The sequence below is a fragment of the Echinops telfairi genome, unplaced genomic scaffold, assembly GCF_000313985.2.
Source record: "Echinops telfairi isolate 266 unplaced genomic scaffold, ASM31398v2 ScPeMD7_8;HRSCAF=38, whole genome shotgun sequence".
Classification (NCBI taxonomy): domain Eukaryota; kingdom Metazoa; phylum Chordata; class Mammalia; order Afrosoricida; family Tenrecidae; genus Echinops; species Echinops telfairi.
The window spans coordinates 6489141-6508421 of record NW_022103905.1 but is presented as its reverse complement, the minus strand read 5'-3'; the positions used below and the strand labels follow the sequence as shown (position 1 = coordinate 6508421).

The 19281-nt window shown below is 36.2% G+C and overlaps 1 protein-coding gene across 1 annotated transcript in view; it reads left to right on the top strand.

Annotated features, from left to right (window-relative positions):
• Positions 1–1408: 1408 nt before the first annotated feature.
• Positions 1409–19281, top strand: part of MYEF2 (myelin expression factor 2) — a 25805-nt gene continuing 7932 nt past the window's right edge. The window contains exons 1-14 of the mRNA XM_045286461.1: positions 1409–1667; positions 2870–2922; positions 4173–4180; positions 4288–4381; positions 8389–8580; positions 9085–9238; positions 9795–9844; positions 9949–10012; positions 14543–14644; positions 16606–16656; positions 16935–17003; positions 17306–17404; positions 17664–17735; positions 19041–19085. Coding sequence (XP_045142396.1) covers positions 1409–1667; positions 2870–2922; positions 4173–4180; positions 4288–4381; positions 8389–8580; positions 9085–9238; positions 9795–9844; positions 9949–10012; positions 14543–14644; positions 16606–16656; positions 16935–17003; positions 17306–17404; positions 17664–17735; positions 19041–19085 — 1312 coding nt within the window. The remainder of the gene's footprint in view (positions 1668–2869; positions 2923–4172; positions 4181–4287; positions 4382–8388; positions 8581–9084; positions 9239–9794; positions 9845–9948; positions 10013–14542; positions 14645–16605; positions 16657–16934; positions 17004–17305; positions 17405–17663; positions 17736–19040; positions 19086–19281) is intronic.

The following is a 19281-nucleotide window of genomic DNA, read 5'->3' as shown; positions in this document are numbered from 1 at the left end:
TAGGGAACAGGTGACAGTAGTAAAAGCTGTAGGACACTGAAATGTATAGAATTCCAGAATGCTTGGCTTGGAAAATAGTAAGTTCAGTTAGTTGATAATTTAAGTTTTAAAAAGTGAATTCTGAATGTACTAGGTTTCTACATAGATTTGTACTAGCTTATGTTTTTGAACATCTTTAAGTGGATTTTAAAATTAATTAGAGTAATTAGTGACTTAAAATAAACTTGTTAAAGCATTAAAAATTCATTTGAAGAGTAAATTGTATTTTTACATGTACTATTTGCTAAGTATATACCTGTATGTTAATCTTATGAATGGTTAGTGAAAGCATCATATAATGACATTTGTGATTATATAACTTATGAACAAATCTTAATTTTTTCCTTAGGACTTAATTAAAAATTCACACCCACTGTTGTGGAGTTGATTCTCATTAGATTCATGAAATTCTAATTTATGATACATTTTAAGTACCGCCTCACACTCTCACCCAGGCTATGTAATACTGTTAATAAAAATGGTATCCTAGTTTACAGAAATTGTCCAGCATGAAAACTTTAGGATACCTCCTACATTTTCTGTATTAATCAAATTGGAGATAGAATATGAGAGCCTTGCATGAGTGTATGTATAAATGTAGATAAGAAGATAAACCTATTTTAATATTTTCAATGGAGTAACAGGAGCAGATTTAAGTTTTGAGAAAGTTAATTGTTAGTTTCTAAGCGATAAATGAACTTTTTCAAGGTTATCATTTTGTAAGTTGGATTTTCTAGGCATTCTGAAAGAGACCCCTGAAATTAATTTTGTATTAAAAGTGATTTCTATTTACCAGAGGCATGAAGTGACTTATTTTCCTCCTTAGGATCTAAAAATATTTATTAAAAGGTATGGTGGGACAAACTGAGTCATTGTATGCTGTAACTTTTTGCAACCTGGGAAAAATGAGGATTGCTATATGGGAAGTTAAGTAATAACCCCCAAACCCTTGCCTTGAGATAGTACAGGGCAATTTCAAAGCCAGGAGGCCGATTCTCCAGCTGTTGTGGTGGCAGGTGTACACATTGGACTGCTAACGCCCAAGTGCGGTCAGCGGTTCCAAGCCACAGGCTGCCCCACAGGACAAAGCTGAGGCTTTCCGGTCCTGTAAGACAACCTAAGAAACCCTGTGTAGAGTATTACTGAGTCAGAATTGACTCAGTGAGAGTGGGTTTGATTTCGTGTGTGTGTATTTAAATGTAAGTTGAAAGGTTTGATTCCACTCAGACGTTTCTTGGCAGACAGGCCTGGAAATCAGCTTCCAAAAAGACACACTCTGAGTTGAACGTGATCAACTTGATGGCAACTAACAACGTTGAATGTTAGTGGAGTGTTAATGCGAATAAGTGATCCATGCAAAATATTCAATATGGACTACCCTTCTAAGCAGCACAACCGAATTTTTCATTTTAATTTTAGGGAGAACGATGAATTAGTAAAAGACGAGAAATCTGATTTAAAGGAAAAGTCTGCAGGAACTAAGAAGGCAAATAGATTTCATCCATATTCAAAAGACAAGAACGCAGGCACTGGAGAAAAGAAGGGCCCAAATCGTAACAGAGTTTTCATCAGCAACATCCCGTATGACATGAAATGGCAAGCTATTAAAGATCTGATGCGAGAAAAAGGTAACTGCCTTTGGGATAACCCACTGCTCACATTCTTCTGGTAGAAGGGGTAGGAGGCTGAATGGATTTTTTTTTAAATTCTGAGCCACAGACTCAAAACAAAAAATTTTTTGTTTATTGGCACATCAATTAATCTCTTCCTCTTGTTTCACTTGACACAATTTCATTACAAGATAGTATGGATAAATGAAGTATTTTTCTTTTTGCCATTCCAGTGGGACAGTGGAGAGCCAGTATATGCATGCCACCAAGAATTTTGCTAAAGAGATTGCCGTGTCTTGTTGAAGTTTTTAATAGATTTTTAAAGGACTATTGCAATACATTTCGCGTGTTAAAGTATGATTAATATGGTCTGCTTTTTTTCTCCAAAAGCTGTTTTGTCATTCCCTTGGTGGAGTCTGAATCTGGCTGTGGAGCTCATTTGTTCGCATTGGCATGACTATCATGATGCTGTCTTTGCAGTCCTCCATGTGCTTTGCTGCTGCTGCTGCTGCAGCTTTGTTTTCAGAGTCACCTGAAAACTTCACCTAATAGACATGGCTGGTTTGGGGGGAAATCACTTCAATACTAGTAAAAGTGAGCTTTGTTATCTCTTGAAAAATTGAGTTTCAACATTTCCTGCACACTATGTACTTGGCTTCGAGGCTGTTCTCTTCAAATCAATAACAATCCTTGTATCGGTGGGTCTGTTGTAAGGTGACAACTATTTGATTGGTTTTATTCATTGACGTTATTTAGAAAGTGTGTGGCTTGCTGTGAAGCATGACTTGTAAATTTAGTTTATTGATGGCAAATGTGATTGAAGACATTCAGGTAGAAAGTCACCTTAAAACAGCTGTGGTCTGTAGGCTGACTAAAGTTCCTTGCAAAGTGCTAATGTTGACGTTTTTAATGGGATAGGCTAAGGGACCATGTGTATGTATATGTGCGTTTGTTCACCAGCTATATCATGCTGGCCAAAATATGATCTGTAGTATGAATTAGGTTAATACAGTTGTTAGCTTTTTTAGAGAATGTGGATGATGTATATTTCTGAAAAATAGTTAAATTTACATAGCCAAGGAGGTATGCTTGTCCGGTTTTGATTGTTGGTTAATAATAGGTGCTTTTCTGTAGAGTTGTGCACAGGTGTGCAGTAAAGCAAGATATTGGTGTTTAAATGTATTGTTTCTTGGTATTTTCCTTTTGTATGTCTTATGTAGTTGGTGAGGTTACATACGTGGAGCTCTTTAAGGATGCGGAAGGAAAATCAAGGGTAAGTGCTGTGGGCAGTAATCTGCTAGAGGTTTAAAAGTTCCTCAGCAGTTTACTTTTTGTATAATACTTGTACCAGTTTTTGGAAACCTAAGTTTCATTTTGTTTTACTTTATTATGCAAGATTGAGGCTTAATACTAGCAAGTCTGACACTTATGACAACCAAACTAGCTGCCTGGAAGGGATGGGTTTTGTTAAGTGCCCATAAAGGGCATTCTACTTTTCTAATGCTGTAAGGTAATGCTGCTTCTTAGCCAATAGATTGTAACATAAGATTTTTTTTTGTTGTGTTTTCATGTTTTTAAGGATATTTTAAAGTGACTGCATTGACAATATTCTGTAAGAGTAAGTTCTATGAGTTGCCTCTAGCTTAAAGGTGTTAATTCAGAATATATGCTTGAAACTTACTGAAGAGTTTAATTTGGAATCCTGCAGGATTACATAAGAGGCAGTGCTCTGACCAATTGGTATGAATGACACTGATGATTAAATCAACCGGGCAGGAATTGGTTGACAGCAGATTTTGGTTTTTAGCAACAGGAAAGCTTTCAATGATGTATAATTATAAAAACAAAAACCTATTAAGTGCATAATAATAATGATGAAGATAACAATAATAATGAAACTTTGCTATCACATTCAAATGGCATTTTGGAAGGCTATAATCACAAAGAATTATTTTTTTAAAAGTCTAAAAATTAGTTTCTTTAATATAGGTGATTTTTTTTCACATGCTTTCACAACTGGAGGCTGTTAAATTGTGTGATGAATCCAGTTTTCTCTCGTAGAGAACTTTGTTAAAAATGAGATGAATATTTATATCTTGTTTTGATTTTAGTAGAATTGAAGAATTCATTACCCAAACTGTTTGTGTACAGTATATCTCTGGAAAATATTTGTCACTTTGCAAATATAGTTATATTGGTGCCTTCATTTAGTTACTTGGATTACTTTCAATTGAATTTGTGCAATGATATTAAATTGATTTGGACTCAAAGTTATCTAAACGTAAAAATGTACTTCAAACTTGATAAATGCTAAAACCTGAAATATTTTTAATCTGATATTTTTGATGTATAGAAAATGTGTGGTCACTTGCCTGTTATGTTCTGGAGGTGTAAGACATTAAAATCATCCCAATATTGATTGCTTTTTAATGACTTAACTGTTAGACTCTATATCATTAACTTCGTCTACTGATCTAAGACTTTTTTTCTTTTGCATATATTGAAAAATCTACTTGGATATAGGGTTGTGGGTAAGAACCTTTTTTTTTAAAAGTATCTTAAGTAAAATTTAAACTTTTGTTTTGGAAAAGAAGATCTTAGTACTTAAGTATTTCCTGTTATTTTTTTCCCCATTAAGTGTGGTTGAATTCAAAGATGAAGAATTTGTAAAGAAAGCACTAGAAACCATGAATAAATATGATCTTAGTGGAAGACCTCTGAATATTAAGGAGGTAAGATTTCTTATATTTGGAATAATTTAGACATGAAAATGAGTACATCTTTCCTTGGGATTTTCATTCTTGGTAATGTAGTTGTATAACTTCAAATAGTTTCCAAAAATGCAAATTTTCCTTGTATATGAAATTGTAGCAGTATAAATATGTTGTCTAGAATTGTCAGAAGATATATAAAAGTCTATCTGTAGTTAGATGTAATTATCTAAGGCGTGATTACTGTGGATAGTAGTCATTTTCATCAGCTCCATTATTTTGTACTGTTGTCTTTCTGAATAGTTCGATCGTGGGCTGTCCTGCCCGTATTCTTGCTAAGATCTCTGTTACAAATTTCTCCACCTACACTGATGCTAATCATGGACTGTACAGCAGTACTGTCAGCCTTGGCATTTAACTCTGTATAGCAGTGATTTAAGTCCTGGCTCCCTTAGTTTTGAGTTGTGTGACTGAGAAAGTTACTTCTGTAAATCCCTGTGAGTGTAGTAGTATTACCAACAATACTTACCTATATGATGTTTATAAAATTTAAATAAAATTTATGGTAAAGGCATCAGAGAACTTTTGTGACCTAGGCGCGTTACTTAACCGCCCTGTTTCTTTATTAGTGCAATGGGAATAATAATAAATCGTAGGTGTCAGTATTGTTATAAGGGTTCAAAGAGTTAATATATATAAAAGCACTTAATAAGTGTTTGCTGTTTATTAGAATTGTAATACAGAAAATGTAACACATTCAAAATATGGCAACATTATAAAGGTTAACTAATAATAATTAATACAGTTATTTTTGGTCAAGGTGGGGTTATTAGTGATTGTCCTTTGTTCCTGAGTGTAAGGTGATGATACTTAAACTTAAAGGCATCACTACTAACAAATAGAAGTATCCTAAATTCTGTAATTACAGTTTACTCCTATTTTTTTCAAACTGTGTGAACCTGGGATAATTTCGGGTTATTTTATTTGAATTTTTTGAAAGGGACATAGAGAATTGATGTGGAAAGTTTAACTTGATTTGATCTGTGTCTTCCCATTTATGTGGTGGCTCCTGTGCATAGACAAGAACTAATGCTTGCGAAATATGTTGGCATTCAAATAATTAGTCATAGGACTCATACTTGTACAACAGCCCACCCTGATGGGAAATCATGCCATATATACTTGTAGATAAGCCAAATTTTTCAGCACATTTTTAATGCAGTTTTTCTGGTAAAATTAGGCACCTCAGCTGATATTTGGGTCAGCCTATACTTAAGTATATATGGTAATTTGGGAACTTAAATTTTACTTAATTATGTTTAAATATGTTTTTTGTTTTTCCAAGGACATGTTTTATAGATTTGGTTTCTTTTAATATTTTTTACTAGCTAGATATTAATTAGGTAGGAAGGGATAAGAGTGTTCCTTTTAAGTTTTAGCACATTGTGGATTGTCAGTATCTCAGAGAGCTTTAGAATAAAGTCTCTCTACTCGCCTTCTAACTGAAATGTTGGTGGTTCGAGTCCACCAGCAGCTCCTTGGGAGAAAAGACCTGATGTCTGCTCCTGGAGAGATCGGAGCCTAGGAAGCACTGTGAGGCAGTTCTGCTCTGTCCTTTATGGTCACTGTGAGTCAGCATGGACCAGGTGGCACAAAACCAACAGATTATATCTCTCTGCTGTTGAGTGCTCTCAACTCATCATGACCCGCGGGACAGAGTAGAGCTGTCACAGGATTTTTAAGACTAAATCTTCACAAGACCAAACAGCTTCATCTTTCTCCCAAGAAGAGACTGGTAGATTCAAACCGCTTGGTTAGCGGCCCAATGCCGAATCCACTGCACCACCAGTGATCTTCAATGGGCAATATCTTATGGCTATACAAATTGATATATAATATGTCACCATTTGTAACTTCTTTTTTTAGTAGAAAAATGAATAAATGCTTAGCCATGTTAAATGATGAGGCATTCTTTAGTCAGTGATCATTTTTGGATTTATCATCACTAAAGGCCATCCCTTTCCTGGGACTATCTGATCTACAGATGAACGACTGGGATCACTGCTTAAGTCCTAAGCAGCAGTATGGTGAGAAGAAAGTCTGAAGAAAAGAATTTTTAATGTTTCTTGAAATTTTTTATAATTACATTTAAAATTTTTAATTGGGTAGAAATTAGCAATAGTTGTAAAATTATTATTTTTTTTCTTTCCTTTTTTTTTCTTCTTTTTTAACATTTTATTAGGGGCTCATACAACTGTTATCCCAATCCATACACACATCAATTGTGTAAAGCGCATTTTACATCGTTTCTCAAAACATTTTCTCTCCATTTAAACCCCCGACATTAAGGCTTGTACTTGCAATAGCAAAGGACCCCAGGCAATGCAGTAGTTCAAACACCTCATTGCCACCTGAGAGATGGCAGAGAACGATGTGGCAGTCTGCCTCCACAAACCCTGTGGGGAGTGCTGCTCCGTGCACCGAGGAATTGACTCGATGGCCAGGAGTACTGGTAACAGCAGTCAATGACTGACAGGCTGACATGAAGGGAGAAAAGACCAGTAGGGGATTTATTTTATGTAGTCTTTATTTTGTATTTGTTCTGTTTAAGATAAAACTTATAAAACCAAACTCAGTATCATCAACTTGATTCCCAATCATAGCGACCCGATAGGGCAGGTAGAACTACCCTGTGGGTTTCTGGGGCTCAGAACTCTCTGGGAGTATGAAGCTTTGTCTTTCTCCATGCAGTGACTGGTAGTTTCAAACTGCTGACCTTGCAATTAGCAGCCCAGTGCTTAACCCACGTTGCCACCAGGGCTCCCTTTATGTGATAGATACACAATACATACAAAATAATAGAAATAAAAATATAGCAAAACGTTTTCCTACAGGTGACTACAAACAATTCTAATGAGTGGCTCTCCCTTACTGTGCTTTCCTTCCCTGTAGTAATCGCTATCCTAAATTTTGTGTTGTTGCGTGATTTTTGAAACCTTAAACCTGAACCAGTTCTATTAACCTAATTGTCTCACAGCACGTTTTCAAACATTTCTTCTCCTGTATTGCTCTTATATTTTCTTCATGGTGAGGAAATAACACTGAAGATAGAGTACTTTTATGTCTACACTCACTTTACCTCTTTCTGATGTCTCAGCTCTTAGAGACATTAGTAGTCATCTGACTTCTTTTTATGAGTAACCTGGACTGAAGCTGACAGAGTACGGTTGATAGTTTATCATTCAGATGATAGACTATCAACCTGTCTGTGTTTTAAGGTTAAGATTTCTTCTTTTTTTTTATTTCACTTAATGGGATGAATGAGAAATGCATTCGACTTGCCCGTTTGTTTACTTATTCTCCTGAAATGATTGTGCTTTTTAAAAGAAATGTTTAGTAATAGTCTTCATTTGAACATTTGGTGTACATTTGTCTTTTCCTTCCATCTGAGATCATGATCCTAGTGGAGGGGAAGGATAGAGGTTAGAAGGTGGATGTTTGTGTACTTTGTTCAGGAATAAAATCGATGGATTAATATTAGAAGAGCTTACCTTTACCCCAGCATCCCTGGTATTATAACAATCTGTTTCTGTGTTGAAAACTTTTTAATTAATATGAGTTTTGCATTGCATTGGGGACATTCTAGTGCTGAGAATTCACCTTTACTGCATTTTGGAAGGAAAAAAATCACAGTAAGTACTTTCTTCTTTTTTAAGTTACTTATATTTGTGTGCCATATACTTATATACTAATGTCAGGGCAAAATGAAACTAGTGGCAAGTTCTTAAATGACGTTAGTGGTTGGAAAGAGGCACTTAACTAACATCTCTAGAGACTGCAATGCCTTACTTATCCACAGGTTTTTATGGTCTTCAGTTTTCTGGTTGAAGAAGAAAACTCACTCTTTAAGAGGGTCCATAATCTGAGGCAGATGGGATAACTGCTGTAGAATTTGAAATTGCTCTTTTAGTGATTTGGATTTACTGGTGTTGTCTTAGGTAGCATTGAACATTCAACGTGTGTTACAGGATCCTGATGGAGAAAATGCTCGCAGAGCACTGCAACGAACGGGAGGAACATTTCCAGGAGGACATGGCCCTGACATGGGATCAGGGTTGTTGAATTTGCCACCATCCATTCTCAATAATCCAAACATTCCTCCTGAGGTTATCAGTAATTTGCAGGCTGGTAGACTTGGCTCCACAATTTTTGTTGCTAATGTAAGTTTAAACTTTAGTCTAAAATTTAAAAACTGTAGACTTTATAAACTTATTTGAGCAACTCTTAAGCTGATTTTATGTATTTCATTAATAGTGATCGGTGAATTTCTTAGTTTTGTTATTTATGAATGCAGATTTTGTAGTTCTTTTGTCATTTGTTCTAATCTTTTGAAACCTCAAAATTTTGAATTTCTCTCAGTAGAAGTAGATGTGAAAGTTTCAAAGGTACAAAATAAGATTGAGCAACTGAGAGACAATTTTGAAAATAAGAAGGAAAGAATAAAAAGGAAAAAAAAAAAGGAAGGATAAGTGTCAACACAGACCTCGCTAGCCTGATTTTATGTGACTTAGTGTTTTTATCGATGCATTATTGCTGTACTGTATTGTGTAACAAGAGTTATATTTACTTTGTAGTTTTAAGAGTTCAGGAAAGATTCTTTTTACTCTTTAAAATAGAGTCAGAGGTATTTACTAGGTCTCTAACTTTGAAAACTTTCTGTTAAGCTTGACTTTAAAGTTGGTTGGAAGAAGCTTAAGGAAGTGTTCAGCATCGCTGGAACTGTGAAGCGGGCAGATATTAAAGAAGACAAAGAGGGCAAGAGCAGAGGAATGGGCACAGTCACTTTCGAACAAGCAATCGAAGCAGTTCAAGCAATCTGTATCCGCATAGGTATTTTGTCATTATTTAATGCGTTTGAAGAAGCTTGTTACCATTTTGTGTGGGTTATAGAGGTTTCCTGACTTAGAAATATATCTTAGACTTTAGTCTCTAACATATAAAACCTCTACTGTGTTCAAGTTCTAAAGTCATTCTTAAACTGAATTAGTTATAACGTACTGACCTGGTAGGAATTGTTCTTCATTTTCCCCACCTGTGTCAACTTTGTGTGTGTGTGTGTGTGTGTGTGTGTGTGTGTGTGTGTATATATATATATATATTATGTGTAGTATATTGTAGATTAGTGCAATTGCTTTAAGTGAAGTAGTATTAATTTTCTTTTCAATTGCTGGAGTAAAATATTTAATTTATAAAATTGTAAAGCAACAACGTGAAAAGTTTTTTTAAGTGTCTAACAGATTAACACACTTAAGTAATACATTAAAAGTGGTAAAATATGAAAAGTGTGACTAAATAAAATGATTTAAAAAACTAGTTTGTGTTCATGTATGATTTTTCAGTCACCCTAACTGGCTTTCCTTGACTGAACCAACAGCGATGTTCAATGGTCAATTTTTGTTTGATAGACCAATGCATGTGAAAATGGTGAGTTCTTGTATTGCTGCAACCCTCTGTTTGCTCTTCTTTACATTACAATTTTTTTTTCTTTTGCTATGTAGTAACAATACAATAAATGTATTTTCAATTAGGATGACAAGTCTGTTCCTCATGAAGACTACCGTTCACCTGATAGTAAGACACCACAGTTACCACGTAAGTAAAAACTATGATTAGACTATTCTTTTTTAAGGAGCTGTGGTAGTATAGTGGTTAAGTGTTGGGGTATGATCCACATGGTTGGCAGTTCGAAACCATCAGCAGCTCCGTGGGAGAAAGACTGGGCTTTCTACTCCCACAAACAATTACAGTCTCAGAAATCCCCACGGGGTCACTATGAGTCAGCATTGACTCCATGACAGTGAGAGAGAGTGAGAGATTTCTTTTTCAGCATTGCCATAAGCTGAGCCAACTATTTGTTTTTACTCTGCATTCCAAATTGTCCACAGTTTGGGCTTAGTTTGAAGTTATGAAGGTAGTTTGGCATGACTTAGGGAGACTGAGCAATGATGCTATTGTTAATGCCATCGTGTTTGCTCTGACGCATAGCAACCCCATGTATGACAGAAGGCAGCCCTGTCCTGTCCTGTGACATCCTCACCGTTGTTCTGAGTAGCCACTGGGATGCCTTTTTTTTCCCTTTTCGGTAGTTTTTCTTAATCCCAGAAGCAGTACTACCAAAAATCATGGCAAGTTCATTTATGAGAAGGGAAAATCCCCTTGAAACTTTCCCACCTACAGATAGCCAACCACATTAAGTAACGCTTTGAGTATCCTCTGCTGGTTTTTCGTTCAATGTTTATATTTTGTCCATTGTTAGAAGTTGTAATATGTAGATATTTTTGTATTTTTTAACATTGCTATATGTATTGCTTATGTATTTTTTAACACAAGCAATTTTTATACATTGGAAATTCTTTCCAATTATTCTATTGGCTGTATAACAGTCAATCTTATAGAAGTTCCGTAATTGCTTAACTATTTCACTGTTCTGCATATTTAAGTGTTTTAATGTTTTCCTTTAATAGCCATCAGAGTACATTTTATTTTCGTTAATAAATCTGTAGTATATTTAGTGCATTTAATATGAACCTTTAGTGATTCCGATTGAGCAGCCATTGACTGGGTTTGAATGGCCAACTTTTGGCTAGTAGCACTTGTGCCTTGCTGGGCATAAAAATTTGATATCCTGAGGTAGATTTACAAGTCCTCACACTGCTCATTGATTAGTACTAATTGCTTTCCAGAAACTTAAGAAGCAATAGTTTATTATGTTTTATGTTTCAATGCTTCACCTACAGTATAGGGATAATCATGATCCTTGCTTCTTGGGGATGGCATGGATGTTATATTAGTTAGAATTCAAACCACATTCACTGCCTTTGAGTCTATGCTGACTCGTAGCAACCCCCCTGTGGGTTTCCAAGACTGTGTCTGTTTATGGGGTAGAAAGTGCTGTCTTTCTTCTGCAGAATGACTGGTTGTTTTGAACTGCTGACCATGCAGATTGCAGCACAAAGTGTAGCCACCCGGGCTCTTGGAATTAGAATAGTTCTGGCAGGGTATAAGTATGCTAACTGTCATCTGTTTCTACTCTTTTATTGCACCTTCAGTTATTATTAAAGTTTTACTATAAAGTATTTTAGTATATAGATTGGAAAATAATTATCAGTCACGCAGATATTATATATGTACTGTATTTGTTTTGGATATTTAATTTTTAAGAAATAAAATTTTATAGGTAGACCAATACTACCACGTCTTCTCAGATATCTTACCTAGAGGAAACCACTTAGGAGCCGAGTGTTTCCCATTTTAGAAAACCAGAATTCAAGCCTGTTGCCCTGTGTGGGTTTCAGCTCATGTGACACTGTGGGCAAAGCAGGACTGCTCCATGGGAGTCCCCGGCGTTCGTCTTGATCAGTGCAGACACCCAGGTTTTTCTCCCTGGGGACCAGTGTAACCCACCGATCATTCACTGAGCATCCTCCGGACAGCTTACCATTTGCCTCTTGAAAGTTCTCTACATATAAGGGGCTTGGTTTCTAAAGGCTCATGGAAAAAAAGAATTAAAAGATAATGGAATTTTTCCATGAACTTTTTGAAGCTCTTTTATATTGGAAATGCAAGCATGCTTTCATTTATGTGCTCCCAGTCTGTTACATGTGTTTAGTCTTGTTTGAGATGTCTCGGTGTTCAGAAGTTTTAAATTTTAATATTAAATTTGTTCCTCTCTTTCTTTGGGGTTCAGGGTGTTTGTTTTTAATCCATTTTCATTTGACTTGATTAAACTTAAGGCAGAGGTCTCTTTCTACTTTTCCTGTGAAAATAGCTTCAGCCTTATTTGTGAAATAGTATATTCTTTCTCCAAGGATATGTTTTACAAGTTCTGGTACATGTATGAACCAACATGTAATAGCACAGTCTTAATTGCTGACTTTACAGGAAGTCTTGAAGTTTGGTAGTTTATGACGTCCTCCGTCCTACCGGCTCTGTCTCCATCACATTGTCCTTACTGTTTTCCTTTCTAAGTCGTTTGATTCTGTTTCAGTCTTTCGTGTGACTTTTAGAAGATGAGCTTGTTATAATCTTGTGAAAACAGCACAAGGCCAAATGGGATAACCTCTGGTCTCCCTAATACCAGGAGGCAGAAGTCAGACATGCCTCCACCCTCTGTCCTTCTGTACCTAATCTGACACCGGCTGTTACTCCCAAGACACTCTACTGACGGACTGGGGCTTTTTCTCTCTGCTTCTGAGATGGCTCTTAGGTTTTTGTCTTTCAGTAGGGCCTACCCCAAGGAAATAAAGAGTGTAGTGATTGGCTTCATACCTTCTAGTAAGGTTACATCTACTTAACAACATACTTCTTCTTAATCTTCCCCTTAGCATAGCAGAGAACTAGGCTCCAAAATCAGATTGTAGCCACAAACACAGAGGCTGGAATTTAAAACACACCACAAAGATGATTATGACTAGAAGGGCCATATTAATTGACAATATTGTATATTCTGTTATCAGACTTGTTTTTATTTTGGTTAGAATTGATATTTCAATTTGAATTTGTATTATGGCCTATTAAGTGGCATAGTTCGACACATAATCCAGGTGTACTGGGTGAGTGCAGTGTCATGTATACATGTTCTTTAAGTCAACTATGCTAATCATATGAATTATCTCATATCCCTACTAATTACTATCAATTTCTGAGTTATATCATAAAATATCCCTGATTTGTCTGTCTTTTTAAAGATTTTACTTTAAATATCTTGAATCTAAGTAAGCTTATAATTGATATATTAGTGAATGCCACATTTTATCATTTTGTGAATATACAGTAATAAATTCTTTTAAGTCTTTTGTCTAATATTAAGTAGACCTCACAACTGTACTTAGTGTTTGCATATGTTTCCGTTTTAAGCAACATGATAATTGACATTAGAGTTTTGTTTTGTTTTTAGACACAGTCTTTTCCTTTGAAAGTGAGGTTACTTTTTGTTGGTTGGCTTAATTCTTAGCATTTTGTGTTTGGTTCTTCTACTTTTTACAAGTATTTATTCTGTGGTACTTCCTCTGTTATCCTGAATATTTTAATATTTCTGTTAAAAGTCTGACATTAATTTAATCTTATTAGGAGTAAAGTAGCCTTTGTTTTTAATTTCAATGAGGGGGCTTCAGAAAGTTTGTGGAAAATTTCCATTGTATTTGAATTCCATTTTTCCATGAGTTTTAGAAGCCCCTCAGATGCTATTATTTCAGTACTGTAGTTCTTCATCTTGTTTTCTCCTCTGTTCTACAAATTAGACATTATTACTTAGCATTTTCTTGTCTCATCATTTCTTTGCCTTCATAGACTCCGCCATTATTTTTTTCCCCTCCTGAAACAGATCTTTTGTGAGCTTTCTCTTTTTTAAACTTTCTTGAGAACTTGTGTGAGTGGAGGTTTACATAGCAGATCAGTTTTACAAGCTCTTTTAATGAGGATCTGTTAGTAAATGAAATACTCTTAGTTTGTCTTGGAAGCGTTTCACAAGGTAGTGTCACTGGTTCATGGGTAGTGGCTGGCTCAGCAGCGTCTAACAAGCTGTGCTTGGACAGGACTCACAGGGCAGTTCCCCCTGTCTCTGTAGGCTGGCAGTGAGTCAGCATTGGCTCGATGGCAGTGAGTTTGTTTGGTAACTTGCACAGCATTCTTAAACATGCGTGCTCTTCATGTTGTTGGTTGCCGTCTTGTTGATTCTGACTCATGGCAGGGCAGGTCCGTGTTTGTGGAGTTGCACCGCTCCAGAGAGTTTCTAAGACCCTGTCCTTTTAGAAAGAGTTGGTCATCTCTGTCTCTGAGGGTCCTCTGATGACTTCCAGCTCCAGCCTTTTGTCTTGTTCAGTAGTCTGGGGTTTAGCAGTTTGTCCATATGCTTTTGTTCTGATTCTCCTTGGTATTTTATTAACCTTATTTATTATTCCTTTAAGTGGATATCAGGCGTATCTACTTTACAAAGGTTTTCTCTGTGTGGTGTTAGGGTGAGGCTTCACTGTGCTGCTTGCTCAGCGAAAATGAAAAGCAGTGCTCCTACATAAAAATTTGCAAAATTTAAAACATACTTGCTCCAGTGCATAGATGTTATTGTAGTGTCAGGTGGTTAGTTGTACATGAGTCTTGGTGACGTTGGTTTTACTTGTGTTTCAGGGGGTCTTGGAGGCATTGGAATGGGACTTGGTCCAGGTGGGCAGCCTATTAGTGCCAGCCAGTTGAACATAGGGGGTGTCATGGGAAATTTGGGCCCAAGTGGTGAGTATGCTAACTTTCTTACTTCCTTTTAAATGGTACATTGTGAGATAATGAGGCTTAGGTTTCTTGGTCTGTAATACTTTGTAAAGAGCTATTTTATAGTCACAGATTTAAGATGCTACTCTGAGAAAAGAAATAACGTAGCTGAAGTGGAAGAATGAAGGCAAAGGTCATGCTATTTTGTAGGCATAGTTTTTGCACTGTGGAATGTGAAATGCCTTTAAGGCTAGAGAAAATGTTCAGCACAGTGCCATGGATATCAAACTATGAAACTGTTGAAAAACTTTGGATCACAAGCCATTTAAATGTATCTATTTAGTCACGAAGATAGAGTTTTCAGATTGCCACTAGGTGGTTGTTCTGGATGAATTTAGAGTTTAAACTTTAGAGATTGATTTTCAGATTTTTGTCCCAAGATGCTCATATTTTTACTTTAAAAATTGTTGAGGATCTCTGAGTGCTGTTGTGTTTGTGTGTATATTCATGAATATTTACTGTATTTAAAATTGAAATTGAGTTACTCAAAACTATTTACATATTTAAAAATAATTTTAAGCTTATATGTTCTTTTATATATACTATATATCTTTTAAGAAAAAAATATTAGTGGAGTGACATTTTATCATTTTATAAATCTCTAAATGTTTTACTTAATACAAAATAGCTACTTCTTCATTCAGTTTGTTGTAGTATCATAAATTTTAAAAAATCATTTTATTGGGGGCTCATACAATTCTTATCACAATCCATACATACAGCAGTTATGTAAAGCATATTTGTACATTCCTTGTCCTCATCATTCTCAAAACATTTGTTCTCCACTTAAGCCCCTGGCATCAGCTCCTCATTTTCTCCCCTCCCTTCCTACTCCCCCATCCCTCATGAACCCTTGAGAATTTAGAAATTATTATTTTGTCATTTCTTACACTGTCTGACGTCTCCCTTCACCCACTTTTCTGTTGTCCATCCCCCATGGAGGAGGTTATATGTAGATCCTTGTAATCGGTTCTCCCTTTCCACCCCACCTTCCCTCCACCTTCCCAGTATTGCCACTCTCACCACTGGTCCTGAAGGGATCATCTGTCCTGGATTCCCTGTGTTTCTAGTTCCTATCTGTACCAGTGTACATCCTCTGGTCTAGCCAGATTTGTAAGGTAGAACTGGGATCATGATAGTGAGGGTGGTGGTGGGGGAGGAGGAGGAAGAATTTAGGAACTAGAGGAAAGTTGTATGTTTCATCGTTGCTATAGTATCATAAATTTTGTAGTGTGAAAAAAAATCCCACTTAGACACCTGAGCAAAAGAGTAAAAACCAGTTAATATCTTAGTAGTATTGTGACAATAATTTTGACCTATTGAACCGTTAGAGTCCCAGATCACACTTTTTTTGAGACCCCCGTTTTATATTGATGGTCTAATACATACTATTAGAGTCTTGTTATTTTGAAAACTAAGAGTCTGGTTATGGTAATAATTCTGATCCACAACAGTTGGAGAGTTTTCCCTGACCCTTAGTCTGCTTGTCCCTCACCCCAAATTCATACTATTTTTATTCCTTTTATTACTGCTCTTGTAGCGTCTGTGTTTAGTGGCGTTCTCCCCTTCTGGTTTAATATCTAAATTGTCTATCGTGATATTTCTGTGTTTGTTCTGGGGAGGAAAAAATCAAGAAAAAGATGACCTAGTCCTAGATATTCCATAACTGAGTGTTGTAGGCGTGGCCTGCAGTGAATTCTGCATTCTTGTCTAATCAGTGTGCCGAGGCCGTTGTAAAGCCTTGGGGCTAGAAAACTGCCAGGCATCGGATTTTAAACCATCCCTCCTGCACCTTGCTTCCTGTCTAGAATTCCATTGTGATCAGACGAATAGTACCTTTTAGTAACTATTTTGCTATACTTCGTTATGCATTTAGCCATAAAAATGAAATTTACTGAAAGTACATACTGTGTATTTTATTTGAGGTATGGGAATGGATGGTCCAGGTTTTGGAGGAATGAATAAAATTGGAGGAGGTATGTATAAGCATTTAATTTTTTGTGTGCATCCATCATGATTTTTGAATAAGCTAGAAATCATGTGGAGCATTTGAAAGGGGAAAAAGTCAAGGTTTACTATTGATTCACTCCTAAAGTCTACTAGTAGACATTGAGCCTGGTAGGTGCTTCCGTGTAGATGGAAGTAGCCACACAAATGTAGGATGGATGAAATGCTTACTGGCGAGGCTTCGCGTTCACAAAACGTGTCTTTCTGATACAACTGACAGATCTCAAAGCTGATCTTTATTCTACAGGCATTGGGTTTGGTGGCTTGGAGGCAATGAACAGCATGGGAGGATTTGGCGGAGTTGGCCGAATGGGAGGTAAGTAATTGTGTATGGTGAGATATGCATGTGCCATTTAGTCCTCCCTACTATTAGAACAATCCCTCAAAGCCTCCTTAGGAATGGGCACGCTAGATGCTTTCGGAGAGCGGAGGGGTACGTGAGAGAATAGGAACCACCGTGGTAGGAATGGGAATCTGTGTAGTATGTGAGGTCAGTTAGGTAAGTCACACACACTTTTGTAGTTGTGACTTTTTCTATCTTTTAGATGTAATTTAGATAGATTCCTAAATGGATTGCTGTGTATTGAAAAAGCTTAATTTGTTGTGTAATCTTTTCAGAGTTATACCGTGGTGCGATGACTAGTAGCATGGAGAGAGATTTTGGCCGTGGTGATATTGGAATAAATCGAGGATTTGGAGATTCCTTTGGTAGACTTGGTAGGGCTGCATACGTCTCCTTTTCTTTTTGCAGTCTACATTATTCAAATCTTCTCTTTTTTTTAAAAAAGAAATTTATAATGTTTTGATTTACCTAAAGAACATGCTTAACAATTTTAATATACTAGCTTTCTTTTTCACTAGCATACCTGGAAGGCTTTATAATCTCTAGTCACTGTGTGCTTCTGAGAGCTTAGTATCTTAAGATGCTGAAAGTATGATTATTTAATTAGTATATTATCTTTCCATCTTTGTTTAGGCAGTGCATTGATTGGAGGGTTTTCAGGAAGAATAGGAGCTTCTAACATGGGTCCAGTAGGATGTGGAAGAAGTAGGTTTAAATTTTACTAGAATCTATTCCGTAATGTTGTAGTGCTTGCAGAAGACTTTGCAAAAGTAGTTATTGTAGTATAGCAATGCTGCGTTCTCTTATATTACTATGTTTTGTCATTAATTAGTTCAAGAAGCTGTGGTGGGTCTTGAACAGGCTTTTATGTTGAACTGTTTTGAGTTTTCTAAACTAGTGGAATTTTACTTCTTTGACGTTTACAAACTAATACTGCCAATCCAAGAGCCTGCTTCACAACTAAACATTTTGGAGCTTTTATCTAATCACGTGTCAAGAAGCAAAGTTTCCTTTACCACCAGCTTTGTTTCTTGCTTAGTCTCTATAACTGTTATTGGTGACTAACTGTTTTATTTCTGAGCATCTTGTGTATTTTGATAGGACCAGGGAATTGCCCCAGATCTCACCCTTTTAGAGACTTGTTAAGGTTGACGTGGTTGCACATTGGACTGCAATCCACAGGGCAGCAGTTTAAAACCACCAACCACGCCTCGGGAGAGAGGCAGGGCTTTTTACTCCCACGAAGAGGTGCAGTCCAGAAACAAACAGGGACAGTGCTACCCTGCCTTAGAAGGTCGCTATGAGTTGACATCGACTCAGTGGTGGTGGGTTTTGTTTTGTTTGTATGTTTGAGAAGGTGCTTATTCTTAAGCCTTTCTGATGAACGGGTCAAGAACAGTTGTAACCCTGGGGAATGCTGGATTTCTTCCATCTTTTCCACGAATGCAGTGTAGGCTTTACATCCACACAGTTTATTTTATTCCTCCTCTTTTTGTCTTCACAGCTTTGGCCTGTTCAGCCTAACTTTCTTCCCTTTGTCTTTTACCTTAGTTGTTTAAATCTCTGTTTCTCTGATTTTATATTTGTTATTCACAGAATGCCATTTGAAGGGTAACATTAAATCTTAGAATTTTATATGTGGAGGTTTTAGGTACAAGAAAAAAGGGTAAGTTTTGAAATTTAAGTAAAATTGATATTTATAATTAAATGGGACAGAATAATAGGATCAAATCTTAAGAATGAAGGTGGCATATGCTAGGACCTCTACTGCTAAAGGGGAATGATTCCATTTCTCCGCAAGTTTCTCCGCAAGTTATAGTAAGCCTTTAAAAGTTGTATTTTTATATGGTTGCTGAATATTGATGTAAGAAGAAAAATTGAATGGGAAACAGAAGTTAAAATATTATGGTGAAACATAAGCTAGGACAGGAATTTGGGGCAGGAGAGTATAATAACAGCATTTGATGTATTAGAATTGTAATCCTTGAATTTGTTCCCTTTTTCCCCTAGCAATTGCTAAGCTCGGTAGGATAAAAACTACTATAGCATTAATAGGTAAAGTACTTGCTAAGAGGATGCATATGATTTTTTGTGATGTGTTTTATGAATCAAAATAGAGTTTTTGGAGGTACATATTTGTATTGTCTTCATGTAAGTGGTTAAAATGAAGATTTCTCAACTAATCATATGTAAACCAAGTTAAATTCTATTCCTTGGAAAATTATTTCATTGTATGAAAATAGTTTTATAT